The following is a 17,687-nucleotide window of genomic DNA, read 5'->3' as shown; positions in this document are numbered from 1 at the left end:
CTTGTCCCCTAGTCTCCTCTTACCTCTTTCCCTATCCCTCCCTGTTCAACTTCCCAGACCAGGGCAGGGCAGTGGTGGAAAAAGTAGGTCTACTCACATGTTACTGCAATGTAAAAATACTCTATTACAAGTAGAAGTCCTGTATTCAAAATGTACTCCAGTAAAAAAAGTATTGATATCAAAATGTAGACTACTTTAAAGGAGTAGTTCACCCCCAAAATGATTTTTTTCCTATTGATTACTCATGCCATGGAGAGTAGGCTAGAGTTCAATAATATTTTTTGGTTTTTGTCACATTCCTATAAGACAAAAATTTGATTCGAGTAAATTTACCCCCATTGATTCCGGATGGGGACCCGTTTCGAAACGGGTCCATCCGGAACGAATGGGGATAAATGTATTGTTATCACATTTCCGTCTTAGGATTGAATGTGACAAAAAACTAAAAATATTATTGAACTCTCAATGGCGTGACTAATCAATAGAAAAAAAGTCATTTTGGGGGTGAACTACTCCTTTAAAGTACCAAAAGTAAAAGTAGGCCTACTCATTATGTAGAAGGTCCCATTTCACAAGTTTTGTATAAAATGAACAAAAATCCTTTGAAAATAGCAGATCTACAAGCTTACAACGCGTTGCATCACAATGCTTTGTGAGCTTGTAGATTGGCTATTTTCAAATAGCCAAAGTTTAAGGGCTGAAGTTCAGAGTATGTTTTGAGACAGCTAGTAAACGTGGTCAAATAAAAGTAGTGGAGTAAAGCCTCTATCAGAGTCCAGGGTGAATAGCTATTCACTCCACCGCGTTGTAGTTTCCTAGCTACCACCAAGGCTTTGTTATGTATTTTTAGGTGATAACTAGAAAACTACACCGCAGTGAAGTGAATAGCTCTTCACCCTGGACTCTGATAGAGGCTTAAAAGTACAATATCACTTGCCTCTGAGGTGTTGTGGAGTAGAAGTAAATAGTCCAGTAAAGTAAAAGTACCTCAAACTGTAAATGTACCACCTCCCTCCCTGTTCTCAGACGAGGTGGCAGGGCCAGCTCAATCGGCTGTTGGAGCTGGACAGAAGAATCTGTAGGCCCATTTCACTTTACTTTAGTATTTGTCTTTTTTTGGATAGGGCTACTTAATACTTTCACTCCACATTTGATATCATATCATACACAAACGGTTTTGATTCCTAGGAAGGTAAAAGTAGGCTATGAATTAGCTCTTATAAAGCCCTATTTTGTTTTATTATTATTATTTTGTTTGTTTAAAAGCATGCACTTTTGAATGCTTGAATATCTATCAAATCATCAACCCAAGTAAAAATAAATACTGAGGAACTTTCATTTGTCGTAGAGTTATTTGACCATGCAGGAGTAGTAATACTGAGGATTTTACTGTGGTGTAAAGTCTATAGTTTATGATGCATAGTATCCTTTCTCACCGATTTACTGTATTCCAACATATCGATTACTCAATAATGAATTGCCCCATAAATTACATCATGGTTTGATTGAGTGTTTGGCTTATAGCCTAGAAGAAGTAAAACCATTTCCTCAAAGGGTTTCCTCTTAAAATTGGCGGTGTAATACAGGCCTATTCAAGTACTCTACTTACCGGTAAATATAATTTATAGACATTTATACTTTTACTGGAGTATTTCCAGTTTTCAGTACTTTTACTTTTTCTTCTACTCCACTACATCTTGAGGCAAATATTGTACTTGTCTTTTACTCCACTACAATTATTTGAAAACTTTAGTTACTTTGTATATTTGGATTATTATTATTATAAAACATGCATTAACCACCTCAGCCCTTTATACTTTGGTTATTTGGGTGAGTAGATACCCTCCTTCCACCACTGGGTTTGTTTCAGTGTTTGGCCTATAGCAATCTGGCCAACCATGTTTTGTTCCTTTTCATCTGATGCTATCAGAGTCTGTCTTGAGAGATTAGGCCTATAGAAGAAGTAAAACTATTTCCTCAAAGGATTTCTTCTTCAAATTGAGTCACTCAATTCAATCAATCAATTAATCAATCAATGAATGAATGACTCAATCAATCAATCAATCACACACACACACACACACACACACACACACACACACACACACACACACACACACACACACACACACATGAACATTTTGGGTTCCGGTTTAAAAGAGGAAGAAAAACAGTTGTGTACAGGCCAATATGAGTCAGTTTTCTTCAGCAGTTCTTCTAGTGGTTTGAGGAGGCGTGAGGTGCTATTTAGCACTGCTGCCATAAACAACTAAAACCTGTTAAAGAGGAGAACCACCCATTTTCAACATTAAACTATGTCATTAATACACCTTAGAGGAGTTGTGTGGAAATAAGAAAAAAGCCCCCCCCCCCTTCTGTGTTGCGTAGAACTGGAGGATTGATTTGGGGGTTTGTATTGCAAAGTACACCGTGATGACATCATCATATGAGAAGAACTGCGTTAAATGTCTATTATTATTGTGAATCTTTCAAAATGTTTAAAAAACTAGACCAGGTCAACCTGGTTGTGCCAGACCCCGGTTCTGCCAACCCCCTGTCTGTCATCATCATTTATGACATCATGCCTTTTGTAGGCATGTCATCATCATGTCATCATCATATATACCCTTTATATAGAAAACCCGGACAGACAGACCGACATTTGCTTATGTAGGCCTACCCATTTCATGGGTCTGGCAAAAATAGCCGATCTACAAGCTTGCAGTTTTGAATAGCCGATGTATAAAATATGATTAAAGTGGTTAAACTGATGATGCTATATTAACCAATTTTCCTGGGGACTCCCTGGAAACCCCCCCAAGGACCTCTGGGGGCCCCCGGACCCCACTTTGGAGAACCAGTGCTATAGAGCTTATCTATGCGGTTCCTCAGCTTAGTTTAGGCCAGGGGTCTTCAATGTTTTCAGGCCAAGGACCCCTTAGTTGAGAGAGAGATGAAGCAGGGACCCCCACAACCTGTTCATAGATTCCATATAGTTTCATTGTTTGACAGCACAATCATCAGTGTATTTTGGATTCATGTCAATTTGTGTTTTCAGATATTTAACCACTTGAACTGCCAATAATTAATAAACTTGACCTTTCACTCTGTACTTAGTCAGCTCTTTTTCCCCTCTACACCAAAGCTCTTTGCCAAAAATAGCTGATCTACAAGCGTTGTGAGCTTGTAGATATGCTATTTTTGGCTAAAGTTCTCAGAATATGGAGGCTAGGGTTCAAGTGGTTAAGAAAAAGGAGAACAGAAAGTTTCTATCACTCAGAGATTTGGAGGACCCCCTGTAGTAACTCTGGGGACCCCCTAGGGGTCCCGGGACCCCCTGTTGAAGACCACCTGGTTTAGGCACCTCAAATGGTTTTAGTAAGTATGCCATTTGACAGAGGTTAGAAGCTTCCTCTTCTACCCAGGATATGAACCTGGTTTCCTGTGCAAGTGCTGACATGTTTTAGCCTGGCGGGGCCTGACGTCATACTGCGTTCACTCACTCATTCCTTCCCAGTATACTGGGGAAGGAATGAGTGAGTGAACGCAGTATGACCGCAGTATGACCGCAGTATGACCGCCTGACGTCATACTGCGTTCACTCACTCATTCCTTGGGGAAGGGATGAGTGAGTGAACGCAGTATGACGTCAGGCCCCGCCAGGCTAGAAATGTTTTACCATTGAGCCTGCCTGCTTGCTCAGGGGATGAACTGAATCTTGACCATCAGGTCAAAATTTCTGTCAGATTCTGTGTCTAGGGTCTGACCTTTGACGATCTTGTCTCAATTGCAGGGAGATAAAGAACCAACATATTAATAGACATACAAAAAACATTAATTTACGCAACACTGATGATAGTGCTGTGAAACAGGTCTATGAGGCTATCTATGAAATCTATGAAAAGGTTTAATCTGCAACACTCAGCTATAAGGGGTCCTTGGCCTGAAAAACAAAACATAACCCCTGCTATAAAGAATTTCCCTGCTAATGGATGCTAGATGAAGCATCCATTTGGACATCAATGACTGCCATACCTGTAAGGTTTTACATTTTGATAACAGCAACAATTTAGCAAAAATGTTATCATTAGGTGAAAAATGCCCAGCTTCATATAAAGGCCAAACCGCACCAATGCAACTGGTCAGTTCAGAACAGAACTAACAGAACAGTTTTAGGGTCAACCTGTAACAGAGGATTTTCCTTTCTTACACAACCATACCAACGCAATTCCTTTCAAATTGGGGAACATGGTTGCAAGTAGTTGCATGTTGCAAGGAGTTGCAAAGTGAATTATTGGTGGGGAGTGCGTCAGTCTAACCAATACATTTTTCCAAATGTAGGCTAGCCTATGTCAACTGTGTTCAGAGGAGGTTTGATTGATTGAATACTTTATTAACAGTTTGCCCCCCAAAAGCACAGGAAGTAGGCTACAGTTCTAAAGGTCTGCTAAAAGGATTAAACCCAAGAAAGCACTATATGGCTTGTTTCAATTGGGGTCCCCTGTATTCAATTAATTGAAATAATTTATGAAAGCTGCTACTTTCTTGGATATTGCTGTGGGATTGATTGAAGTGGGCAGAATCCAGATAATCTCAACGTAATCTGTAAAACTGCCATATCACAACCATATCAAAGAATAAACAACTCACTAACCCACGTCAGATGTTGGGTATGTAGCTGTAGGCTGACCAACTTTATCTACTTTCTCTATTATGTGATAGGCCTCCACAACAGTAAACGGCTGCAGTTTCATTGGCTTACCACATACGGGTATTAAATTGTATTTAACATTTAACAAAACTAGTCCTTACCCGTTCAAAGATATGAGCTCCGAAATGATGTGCAGTGTGTGGGTTATGGGATGCACTGTGCACACAGTATATGAGGGATGGAAAGTAACTTTAACTGGTGCTTGCATGATAATATGTTGGAGCATCAATGTAAGAAATACCCGTTTTGTTTAATGGCTACAGAGATACTGTGTACCGATCTGCATGATTTTTGGACAACATCTGTACCCCCCCCCCCCCCCCCCCGTTCAAAGATATGAGCTCCGAAATGATGTGCAGTGTGTGGGTTATGGGATGTGCACTGTGCACACAGTATATGAGGGATGGAAAGTAACTTTCTGGTGCTTGCATGATAATATGTAGGAGCATCAATGTAAGAAAGACCCGTTTCGTTTAAAGGCTACAGAGATACTGTGTACCGATCTACATGACAACATCTGAAAGAGGGCCAGCCAACAGGGCCACACACACACAGAGCTGGTTAAACATGTTGCCCCATGCTAGATGCAGAATAGATATGCCTCATGCTAGATGCAGAATAGATAGTAGTTACACCATAAAAATGCTAATATACAGCATATGATTTGTGAAAGTGACAAACGGGCTTCACAGTTATGTCAGGTGTGTTCATATGCTAAGGGTGATGCGATTTCAGATCAATTGCTCCAGCCACTGAGGAGAAACGCTGTGACAGACAGACAGACAGACAGACAGACACTCACTCAGACATTCGCAAAATTATAGTATAGATGGTCCATTCACATTTTGTCCAACCTGACACAACCTTCTGTCACATCATCACATGAACCCATCAACCTTGGTCTGAGTCCCACTATGGCAAACACACCACTAGGGGGAACTCAAGCCCCATAAAACAAGCCTAGTTTTAGCCTTGCAGATCCTATTTTTGGAGCAGTGTGTGCTCCAAGGCTTGACTTGTGCTCCAAGGCTTGTATTGAGTGTGTGTTTGGATTGATTGAAGAGTTTATTAGCAGTTTGCAATAGAAAGAAAGTACAGTTTCATGACAGTACAAATCACTGGTACAAGGTCAACTAAAGGGAGATCCTAGTAAGCTTTACAGATTATTTACACAGGAAGCACTTTATGTATATAACATTGAAAGACAGAAGGATAGAACATAGTACTTTACATAGGATAACATCAATTACAAAAGCAGAAAAGTGGGAGAAAAAAAGGGGGGCGGTGGAAACATGGGGGTTTAGTCTATTTAAAAAGTCGAGTAGCAGCCTCCTGAAGGTGAATGTTCATACAAATTTTGAAGGAGGCTAAGGATTTGCACTCCTTTAAAGCTTGCGGGAGGGCGTTCCACATGTTGGTGGTATAGCTGGAGAACAAATTAGAGCCTTTTAATCTAGATTGAACATGATTAGTGGAGCTACCTCTGGTGTTATGATCGTGGACATCCTTGACCTTTAGGAAGTAGTTGTCAGGTACTTGGGTATCTTGGAGGTGTGGTGTATCTTGTACACCAGGCCCATTGCTGTACTCTGTCAGCTACTTTGAGCCACCCCACGCTTTTGTGGTGATGAGAGGTAAGGTGGGCCCGAGGAGGAAGACCAAGCACGACCCTATCAGTTTGTTCTGGGCAGTTTGAAGCTTTAACTCATCGCGATACCAATCAATGTAATCCGTAATCAATGTAATGTGTAACTATGTAACTATGTAGGCCTATCCTCGACCGGACGAAAAACCTCTGGTCAGGTTGAGTTGGTTCGGGAAGAATTTGAGAACACTATCATCACAGAGTAAAATGATAGGCTACATAAATAATAATAATAATACAAAAAATGTTTTCTTTTTTCATTTTAGGCCCTTCCCTACCATAAATGTCAGGTCAGTCGGGTAGGATCGGGTGAGAACTTTACACACACGCACACACTTTCCTCTCTCTCACACACACACACACACACACACACACACACACACACACACACACACACACACACACACACACACACACACACACACACACACACACACAGGCCAGGGTAGGCCTACTATATCTTAATGAATTTAACTGCTCAAATGCACTGCTCACTTCAAACTGGGTTTGATTTTTTAAGTAATTTTAACTTTCGTTTATTGTGTTTTTTTTTTTACTGTTGGTGACGTTGGATTAATTATTTTGAAGCATGCTTGCAGCCTCCTAGTCTTTGACTTTATTGTGTATTTATTTCTTGGTGTGTTATTTTCTGTGAAAAGCATGCATGTTACATGATGGTCATGTTTCAGGGCTAGTATTGATTGATTGATTGAAGACTTTATTAGAAGTTTGCATAGGAAAAGGTACAGTTTCATGACGGTACAGTTCACTGGTACAAGGTCTACTAAAAGGAGATCCATGAAAAGACTAAGCTTATTTCCACTGGAAACCATTGAAGTATCTCATATAACATTGAATGACAGACAAATAGAACACAGTACTATGCAGTAGATATGTCAAGAAAAAGAAAAAAGAAAACAGTAAGTCTAAACAAACAGTATATACAAAGAAGGGGCAGGGGAGGGTAGGGTTGGGCTAGGTTCATTTTTTTTTTACCAGTTGCGAACGGCTGCTGCCTGTAAGTGGTTTTTCAGGGCAATTTTAAAGGATGCTAGTGATCCACACTCCTTTATGGCCTTCGGTAAGGCTTTCCACATTTTGGTGGTATAGCAGAAAAACGAGTTTGACCCTTTGTTGGTTTTTACTCTGGGTTGGAAGTGATCTGTGGCGCTGCCTCTGGTGTTATAATTATGGACATCCTTAATGTTTATAAAGTATTTTGACAGGTACTTGGGTATCATAGTGGTGTAGTGTATCTTGTACACCAGGCCCATTGCAAGTTGCTGTACTCTATCATCTACTCTGAGCCACCCCACTCTTAACTGGTGTGTAGCGGTGAGGTGAGTCTGATAGGGAAGGTTAAGCAGAACCCTAATTAGTTTATTTTGGGCTGTTTGGAGTTTTGTTTTCAGGGCTTGTGGGGCGTCACGATACCATACGTGGACTCCGTAGTCAAAGAGGGGCTGGATTATTGCACCAGCTATGGTCTTCAGTGTGTTGAAATTGACCATTGGGGCGATCCTCTGTAGGAAACGAGTTTGTTGATTGATTTTATTTATTACTTTAGAAGTCATCTTTTCACTGGAAAGATTAGCTTCAAGGATACATCCTAAGTAAGAGATTTCGTTTTTTCGTGTTATGACCTTGTCACCCACTTTGATTGTGAAGTTATCGACTTTTTTGAGGTTATGATTTGATCCAAAGAGGATGGACTCAGTTTTACCCAGGTGAATTGATAATTTGTTGTCATTAAGCCATGTGCAGATCTTACTTAGTTCAGAGTTAAGTGTCCTTTCAACCTGCAAGTGGTCCTTGCCCGAGACTAGGAGAGCCGAGTCATCCGCGAACAGGAACAGGTTGCAGTCACAAACAGATGCCATGTCGTTCACGTATATTAGGAACAACAGAGGTCCCAGTATGCTACCTTGAGGAACACCACAGCTTACTGGGAGGGGGGGGGACAGGGTACCGTTAATCTCCACCACCTGTTCCCTCCCCACCAGGTAAGACTGCATCCAACTCACTGCTGCGCTGTCAAGACCGATGGCTTTTAGTTTCTCAATCAGAATAGAATGATTTACGGTGTCAAATGCCTTCTGGAGGTCCATCATGACCATGCCGCTATATTTGCCGTCATCCGCTTCACGTTTGATTTGGTCAGTCAAATAGAGAAGGCATGTGTCAGTGGAATGAGATTTTCTGAATCCAGATTGGAACTCGTAAATCAGATTATTCTCATCGAGATATCTTGCTATCTGTTCGTAGACAATTTTCTCCATGACTTTGGATATGGAGCTAAGAATGGAAACGGGACGGTAGTTTCCAGGGTCTAGTTTGCTACCTTTTTTATGCAGGGGGGTTACTTTTGCTAGTTTGAAGTCCTGTGGGACATGACCCTGTTCGATGGAAAGGTTAATTATGTGGGTAATGATTGGAGCAATGGTGGCAGCTGAATCTCTGAGAAATCTAGCTGGAATTTTATCAAGGCCAGTGGCCTTGTGTTGAGGTAGGGCGCCTGTCTTTACTGACGCCCAGTTTATTGTAGAATTTCTTAACAAATTTTACACCATACCGCCCAGATGGGGCGACCAGTCTTTCAACCAGTGAACGGGCCATGGTGGTAAAGGTTTTGTTAAGATGGGTAGCCACTTCACATTTGTCAGAAATGAGAGCGGCGTCCGTTTTGATGTTTATGCTGTGGCATATGGTTTTTGGTTTTAAGCCTAATTGGTTGTTAAGCAACTTCCATAGGTCTCGTGGTTTGTTTTTGTATTCGTCGATTTTTTCATGTAGCCTACCTTTCTTGTTATAATTATGACGTCTGAACAAAACAAAAATCTAATCAAATGAAATAGTAAATAAATATACTGGTAGTTTTATTTATTATTAGTGTATTAGTTATTTTTTAACTCTATTGTAGCACGTTGTGATCTTGAACGTTCAACAACGGTAAGGACGCCCTGATTGGTTGGATGTCCTGTCAGTCTCGTACCTTCCTTGTCGGGGAAAAAATGGAAATCCGGGGGGAGGGATCCGATTCCATCATGGCGGGATGCATGAAACAGATTAGCATCGTGACTGTTGTTAATATAAAGTTCATAGTTTTGCTGTTGTTGGTTTTCTGTTTGCCCCAGAAATCGTGCCAGGCTACAGCAGGTAAGGAGGTGCAACAACGCTAAACATTACAAAGACTTTAACCGGATACATATAATGTAACTTAATTATCTTTCACATGGCATGGAGCTAACGTTAAAACGCTCTGCTGTTTTGAAAGAAAGAAGACTGAGTCTGAGCTGTGACTGTCTTCATGGAAACATTTTCTGCAGTAAAATTTACTGACAATAGTTTTGTGAAATGTAGCTTCTTGGCTTTGGTTTTGGCTACATCGCTTTGGTTGGGAAGAGAGACGTATGTTAACCAGCCACTTGAATTTAGCCGCAGCAATAAGAGTTTTTTAGTTTCAATTCCTCCAATTGGCAGTCGGCCCCATTCATTTAGGTAGAACATTCCTATCTGACTGTATTAAACAACGAAAAACGAACAAATATAGGATCCTATATTTTCTCAAACCTTTTCATGTCAAGGAAAATACCTCAAAATTGACACTTATTAGCCTACCCCATCTAATGGCACATTTCTGAGACCCCAATTTATACTGTAAAATCAATGTTAATTAAACTCTTAAGAGACAAATGGAATGGAATCTGATTGATTGATTCCATCTGTACACTCTTGAGTTACATACAGACCCATAAGGGTCCATTTGGTTCCGAACTATCATTTAGCCTGGGACCCCATGGAACTCCCTCAAGGACCCCTTGGGGTCCCAGAACCCCACTTTGAGAACCACTGCTCTATGGACACGATGCTTTGTCATCCTCTTTCTCTCTGTTAATTATTATAATTATAATTATTTATTTTTAAAGCTGCTATGACATGCAAAAACAAGGTAAATCAGGCTATCTGTTTGGCTAATATTATTGATGACGTCACGCCGCGCCCCTACTGTACTCTACTCTGTTGCCTGGAGAGAGCTGACTACAGTGATAATGCGAGATGAGAAATTGAAACTAGCATTTAGAGGTGTAAAAATGATGAAGATTCCGCAACTTCATGGCCTATTTACCGACAAAAACACGTGTACACGTTTACAACAAACTAGCCGTCAAAAATTTGTTTACAGGCTCTCGCTTTTCTCCTATTCTAGTCGGTCTCAAGCAACCGGAGCGTCGGTGGAGCTCTTGACTGTTCCGCATGAGTGTGTGTGTGTGTGTGTGTGGCCGTGACAGAAAATAGACGACTTTCAAGCACACAGTGCCTCGCGGACGCGCCGCGCTGTGAGCAAGTAGATTGTCTATTTTGTGCGCGGTCCCGTACGACGGACGGAGAATACTTCCCAGTCACTCGCTCTGTTTTCAGAGCGTTTGTAGAAAGACCACGTGACCTACTGTAGCATAATGTTAAACTTTGTTGTGTGTCATAACAGCTTTGAGAAGACCACCTATGTTATGAGTTCGGAGTATTGAACATGTACACACAAACTGGTAGCCAGGATTCTTTCTAGTGTTTGTGTTGTGGTGGGTGCTCGTTTCAAATCAAAGTCCTGCATACTTACTGTATGCCATTTTGAAACGGCAAACATGCAGTTTATTATTATTATTACTGAATTAAATTTTTGTTTCTATAATAAACACTAACAGCTGCAGATTGTGCTTTTCCATCTGGCACTCTGAAACATAAATTAACTGTTATGACAGGACAGTAAAATACTTGTTTAGTAAAGGCATCTTGATATATGCCAACTGACTTGTTACAGGTACCAAGCGTCAAGTAATAAATATTACACATGACCAGAAGCTTGAAAGTCCAGTGTTTAGCCACACTGGGGATAACCACTTCTGCTACATCAATTCCATTGTGCCTGGCTGGAAACAAACTTGGACGAGGATTCAGGTATGATATTGTTTGGGCTTTAGACATAGCATAGCACACATTTTTATTTACTGTACAACATCCAGTTTTTGTTTATAACGAGCCATATTAAATAGTTTTCACTTGGGGTTGAAGAAGCTAACGTGTGAAATACACTTCATGCAATGATGATGCTCAAACATTTCTGTTAGGTTGGAGTGTGGAGTTCAAAAGAGCTCAAGGTGATAGTTGCTGAAGATGAGGAGAAGCTTCAAGAACTGGAAAGCTTTGGTTTTTGGAGCATCGTACAATGGTTCATGCATGAGCGTTCCAATGAAACCACCATCAACGTCAGCTTATTCAGCAAGAAGAGATGCTTTAAGGTTGAACCTGTGGATGGAAAAACGCCATACACAATCAAGCCCATCCACAGTAAGTGTAGTAAAACAAAAACAAAAAGATATATATTGTCCTAGTTTCTGATTTTGGCAGCCACAGATATATAATGTATTGTTTTTTCTATTACAGAGTTTGATGTCTTTCTGTTTGCGGTATTCCTTGCTGGGGTGTTCTTGTTTGTGTTTGCAGACACACTCAGCAGGTAACTTTTGCCTTTCCACCAGTAGTATCCAGTATTGTTGTTGGAAGATATAATAACCTACATTTTATTGATTGCTCTTGTTTCCTCTGAAAAGGAGTCAGCTGTTTTACTACTCTGGCGGCGTGAGCACTGGCATGATTGCCTCCCTCCTCATTCTCATCTATATCATGTCACGCTTTTTGCCAAAGGTAAGACCAAGACCAGTAGTAGACCATTGCTCATTCATTTCCCTACACCTGTTGCAAAAACTGGGTCAGTGAATGAAGATGCAAGTGGAAATGACGTTAACTTGGTGTCACGTTTAATTGTTTTATATTTCATGTCTCATCCTCGCATAGAAAAGCCCTTTCTATGTTCTAGTAGTCGGAGGGTGGTCATTCTCGGTTTACGCCATCCAGCTTGTCTTCAAGAACCTAAATGTGATTCTGCGAGAACACTGGAACCTAGTTCTTGGTACGTACTATTTATGAAAAGTACACTCCTAGGTAGTGGGCGGCTTAAAGACATATTTCACTCTCAAACATGTTTGGGGACATTATAATGTTTACTCTGGCTTTGTGAACACCCCAGTCAGTTTTTAAGTTGCTTGTTTTATTATTTAGGTATTTGATATTCATTTCATCAGACATTCCCCCTATATAAACCCATTGTAACTTCAAACTCCATTTTAACGATGTCAGATTAATTGAAAACACCTCCTTGGTTCTGGACGGGTGTTTTAAATTAATCTATTATTGTTAAAACAGAGTTTGGAGTTACCATGGGTTTGTATAGGAAGGGGGCGTATCTAATAATAACAAATCCAAATACTGAATATACCAAATATCAAACAGACTCTCAAGTGCCTGTAGTGTGTTGCCCTCCCTAGGTCAACAGTGGGGTTGGCAGCAACAGGGACCACAGTACAATTGGGGAGAAAATAAAAATTGTTGCTCAAAGTTGTTTATAAAAAAAAACAAATCTCTCTTTCTGTGTTCCTCAGGTTATACAACAGTGGTGGGGTTCATCAGTTTTGCTGTTTGTTACCGCTATGGTCCCCTAGTGGACAAGAGAAGCATTAACATCCTCTCCTGGACCCTGCAGCTGTGTGGCCTCATGTTGATCTACTTAGGGGTTCAGATTCAATCTGTGGCATTTGCCATCATCCTGGCAGCTTTATGCTCCAAGACTTTGGAGTACACAGTATCATTGGCGCTCTCGGCATGGCGGTACATATTTAAATAATCAGCAGAGACAGTAGGAGTTTTCTTGAAATTAAAAAGCTGGCAAAGTTTGGCAATGTGTATTCAATGATTGTAATTACCTCATCCATTTATTACATATACGGTTGTGCTCAAAATTATTCAACCCCCCCTCTGCAAATCTGGTTCATTGGCTAAATTCACAAACTGACAACTGAATGAAATAAATAAATCATACAAGAACAATGTAAATATCTCTACAAAAGTAACATTTGTTGTTTTCAATACTAAATGCCAATTTCATCGCCACTTTCAATTATTCAACTCTTAATGACATCTGAAAACATCTGTAATCAACTGCAATCAACTAATCAAGGGCTTAAATTGTTGCATCAGATGTGCAAGCTGGCCTGATTAGAAGTTTGTTGACTTGACTGTGATTAGAGCTGGCATGGCTAAGTCTAAGGAATGGTCAGAAAAGTTCAGAGAAGAGATTATTGCTTTGTACAGAAAAGGATATAAAACAATTACAAAGACACAGAATGTTCCAAAAAGTACAGTTTTGAGCATAGTTCACAAGTTCTAAGTCAAAGGAACAGTGGCTCCACTAATGAACACATTTGTCAGAAGGGGTTGAATAATTTCGAGCACAACTGTATACATATATATATATATATATATATATATATATATATATATATATACTATTTGTCTACACTTTTTTTGGTCGAGTTCATATTCATTATTCATATTCTCAGATGCAATAACATTTGTTTCTAGTTATAGAAAGACACTTGACAACATTAACATTTTGAACTATTTATTGCAGCTCATAGATTTTTAGAGCATGCGTTTGGGCATGCGTTTTGAGACTCAAACTGAGCTATAGGTCTGTTGTGCAGGAAAATCAAACCATCTCTCGGCTGGAAGATGAAGCCAGAACCACGTCGACTGCTCACTGAAGAGGAGTATCAGAGACAGGGCGAGGAGGAGACACGGCGAGCTATGGAGGAGTTAAGAAAGTACTGTGCCAGCCCAGAGTTCAGCCCCTGGAAGGCAGTGTCCAGGCTTCAGTCTCCCAAAAGGTGGGGAAATGGCATTGACGATGTTATGTTTTGCTTGATGTGCTTGTGCACTCCATTGGGAAAAAAGGTGCAGCTGTATGAAATATTGATAATATTGAGTTCTTTCTTTGGGAATGTTTTCAGCGGTGCACCTGATATTTGACTAAAGGCCATGGCTACATGGAGCTGGATTTTTTATATATCCTGGTTTTTCAGATATCCACATAGAAAAATATCTATGTCCACACGACAAAGATATCTAGGTCTAAAACAATCTGATTCCCCAGACCTCCACTAGGGTGACAAGCACACACACAGTAAAGTCTTCAGAGATATCCGGGTTCCATGTCTACACGGATCCAGATATCCAGATATTTTTCAATGTCTCCACTTATTTATCCGGATTGAAAAATATCCAGATTCACTGCCAAAATATCCAGCTTTGTGTGGCTGCAAGCCCCAACAGCACCAAAAAATGTCTAGATTCACAAATATCCAGCTCCGTGTAGCCATGGCCTTAATATTGGACAGATTACACACAGGTTTTCTGACTTTTTATTCACTGATTCGCCATAGTTGAAGAAGATTCTCCTCATGACGCTACCCCTAAGCCAAGCATTTCAGTCCAGGATTTACCCGACAAAAACAATCTTGAATTACTTATGTTTTAGATACATTCCCTGCCTTCTACAATGATGAGTTGCATTTCAACCAAGCAGTGTTTCTGAAATTGGAGAAACCAGAGTCTTTTTTTTATATCACCATTGTGTTTTTAATGACTGTTACTAAGTGATGGAGGGTGGGAAAAGAGAAGGTGGCAGAAAGGATGAGCTACCTCTGGGAGCAATATACTAAAACAGCAGTTTTAACTCAGCACACATGACAAACTGCCCTGTACTGAAAGTAAAAGTCAAAATGTCAAAGATTTAAAACTCTAGAGGGAGCCAAAAGTTTGTCTATTAGCCATCCATGCACACCAAATCACAACAATATGTTGGGGACCTTGCAGGCACATAATTAGGATAATTCCAGGTGCAGAAGGGCTACATTTCAATTTCTATTTAGTTATGCCCAATTCATGCTCCAAAAATAGATATCCCACATTGTATATCAGCTATTTATGATGTGCAAAACTGTTGTACAACAAAGTATACATCTGGCTTTGTGTTAATCAAAATGTACAGTTTTGAAATGTTATGCTCAATATTATTCCTAATGATGTTGCTCTGATGCCCAGGTTTGCAGATTTTGTGGAGGGCTCACTGCACTTGTTGCCAAATGAGGTGTCTCAGCATACACAGGAGTATGGTTTGGGAGGAGCCTATTTTGAGGATGAGCTTTTTTCAACTGATGAAGATGAGGAGGAAGACGATTTTAAGCCTGTCATGAACTCTACGGGATAATGCACCTGTAAACCAAAAACTGAATGGGTGAAATGTAGCCCTTATGAAAAGTGGTTGGAGAAAGACGTTGAATGGCATGTCATACATGCTCTGACTGAACTTGAGCAGTTACTTTTGAGGCAAAAATAACCCACTTTTGATTGTATTAGTCCAGAAGCTAGAGTGTGTTACTCTCCATGATGGCCATTAGCGGTACCACACAATATATACTGCACAGTGCACACCCTATTCGAATGATATCAAATGACAAATTCCCATTCGGTGTGTCATTCGAAGCCGCTGTACTGCACCTGTTTTGTTTTGTTTTTTGTACACAAAAGCAAGCCACATATGACACCCTTTTTTGTGTGTTTTTGTTTCTATAGATGGAACGGTTGTTTTTATTTGTTGTTGGAGAGTAATGTTGGTGTTAATTGTATACATAATTGAAGACTACTGTCTTAATTAATAGTATGTTTTTGATTAAAGATTATACTTTTAAAAAGTATTACATTTGCATCCAGTTCCCATGTAAATAGCATGTGAGTGAAATACGATTTCAAAATGTTTCTTTTTTTTATCTCTCAAAGGATACCAATAAACATGAAAATGTTTTGTACACATTTCTACTCCCACTTCTCTAAAACCTGACTATTTTAACAAAATGACAAATAGAAAATCACAAGGTATCTGCACACCTATGGTATTGACTGACTATTACATCTTATGATTGAAAATTACCACACTGTGTTTTGGTTCAGAAGTTCATGTTTATCCCTGGATACTTTATAGCAAAAGCGGCAACTAAATTATTTTTGGTATTGAGGATTAAGGATGGAAACAATTATATTTGTACTCTTTTTGGAATGTTAAGAGTGATTTAAGACTAAGCATTCAATCTGTTTATCTTGTACATGTGAATATCTTCAGTGACTATTAAACGAACGGTAAAGTAGGCAGGTCATCAGTGGTGTAAAGTGACTAAATGCATGTACCACTTCAGCTGTACTGTATATGTATTTCAGCTATCTGAAAATAGATCTACAAGCTCAATGAGTATGCATCGCATGTAACTTGCATCGCAACGCACTGTGATCTTGTCTATCGTCTAAAGAGTTTTTATACATTTTGAAATGAGTGTTTTTACTTTTGGTACTTTAAAGTATATTTTGATCCTGATACTTTTGTACCCTAGTACATTTTGAATACGGGACTTCTACTTGTAACACAGTATATCTACATTGCTTGAGTACTTATTCCACCACTGCAGGTCATACAGTACATCAACACACTGGCCTCCAGAGGAACGCACAGAGCCAACAGTTAAGTTTAAGCATAGCTGTTTCTCATGCGAAGCTTTTGAATGCATCTGGGTATTAGGAAAATGTGACGCACAGTACTAGATTGTATGTCAGGGTTGTGTGAAAATAGCTAGTCTACAAGCTCACGTCGCAGAAACAATGGTTGTGAGCATATTATATATCTGCTATTTTTGGCATGTGACTGCGTTGTACAATGAAGCTTAAATTAAGCATAAGCAGCTTCATGAATAGTATCTTTGTATTCTGTCTTCTTGAGTCAGTTATCTGGAATGTGAAAAGGGAATAGACGGATTACTTAAAAAGTCCAGTCTTATTGTGTATATTGTCTATCATTTGGTGCACTGTTTGTCCTGTAAATTATAATGGATTCTAAGAAATCTCAGGGAATTGCAATGTATGAGCACATTCTCTGATGAGACATCATTTACAATATCTCAATGCAATATGAAGTCTTTGTGGATTGTTATTCTGTTCAAATTTAAATCTAACTATTTACTGGTAGAGGTAGAGACCACATAACATTGTCATGCATCTAAGTTCAAATAGCAGTCAGGTTGACCGTATTAACAGATTATTTTCTTGCGGCAGAAAATGTGCAAACAGAACTGGGGGAAACTAATAATTACCTTATTTTCTATTCAAGCCAGGTGTCATTGGATATTCAGCTGACTTGCATCATTCATAAATTATCTAATTTTGAAAATTGCGAGAATTGTGAGATCCTATCTATTCCATATCATGTTTCAAACAGCTGAGAGAAGTATTATTATTTGCATGATCTCCCTAGGTACATGGATTGGAATGTAGGACACCATAGTCAAATAAACATGTTCCTGTATTTCCTGCGCTTTTCCCCCCAAACATGCATCA

General features: G+C 39.7%; 1 protein-coding gene across 1 annotated transcript; it reads left to right on the top strand.

The window, feature by feature from the left end:
- The first annotated feature begins 9,403 nt into the window (after window positions 1-9,403).
- nemp1 (nuclear envelope integral membrane protein 1) lies at window positions 9,404-16,013 on the top strand. The gene is made up of 9 exons (XM_080733577.1): window positions 9,404-9,512; window positions 11,173-11,309; window positions 11,480-11,699; window positions 11,796-11,868; window positions 11,963-12,056; window positions 12,207-12,321; window positions 12,851-13,076; window positions 13,952-14,134; window positions 15,351-16,013. Exons 1-9 carry the CDS (start codon window positions 9,413-9,415, stop codon window positions 15,514-15,516), a joined length of 1,314 nt encoding a protein of 437 aa, XP_080589703.1. The 5' UTR covers window positions 9,404-9,412; the 3' UTR covers window positions 15,517-16,013.
- The last annotated feature ends 1,674 nt before the right edge of the window (window positions 16,014-17,687 follow it).

Source organism: Nannobrachium achirus, assembly GCF_963921795.1.
Source record: "Nannobrachium achirus genome assembly, chromosome: 9".
In the NCBI taxonomy this organism is placed as follows: Eukaryota; Metazoa; Chordata; class Actinopteri; order Myctophiformes; family Myctophidae; genus Nannobrachium; species Nannobrachium achirus.
The sequence above is the reverse complement of the archived record's forward strand: the minus strand, read 5'-3'. Positions and strand labels throughout refer to the sequence as shown.

Bases quoted from the DNA above. Each gene is read 5' to 3' on its own strand.
- nemp1 (XM_080733577.1), top strand. From the start codon at position 9,413: ATGAAACAGATTAGCATCGTGACTGTTGTTAATATAAAGTTCATAGTT. The intron at 11,700-11,795 runs GTAAGTGTAGTA...TTTCTATTACAG, and splicing joins CACAATCAAGCCCATCCACA to AGTTTGATGTCTTTCTGTTT. The intron at 14,135-15,350 runs GTGGGGAAATGG...TCTGATGCCCAG, and splicing joins AGGCTTCAGTCTCCCAAAAG to GTTTGCAGATTTTGTGGAGG.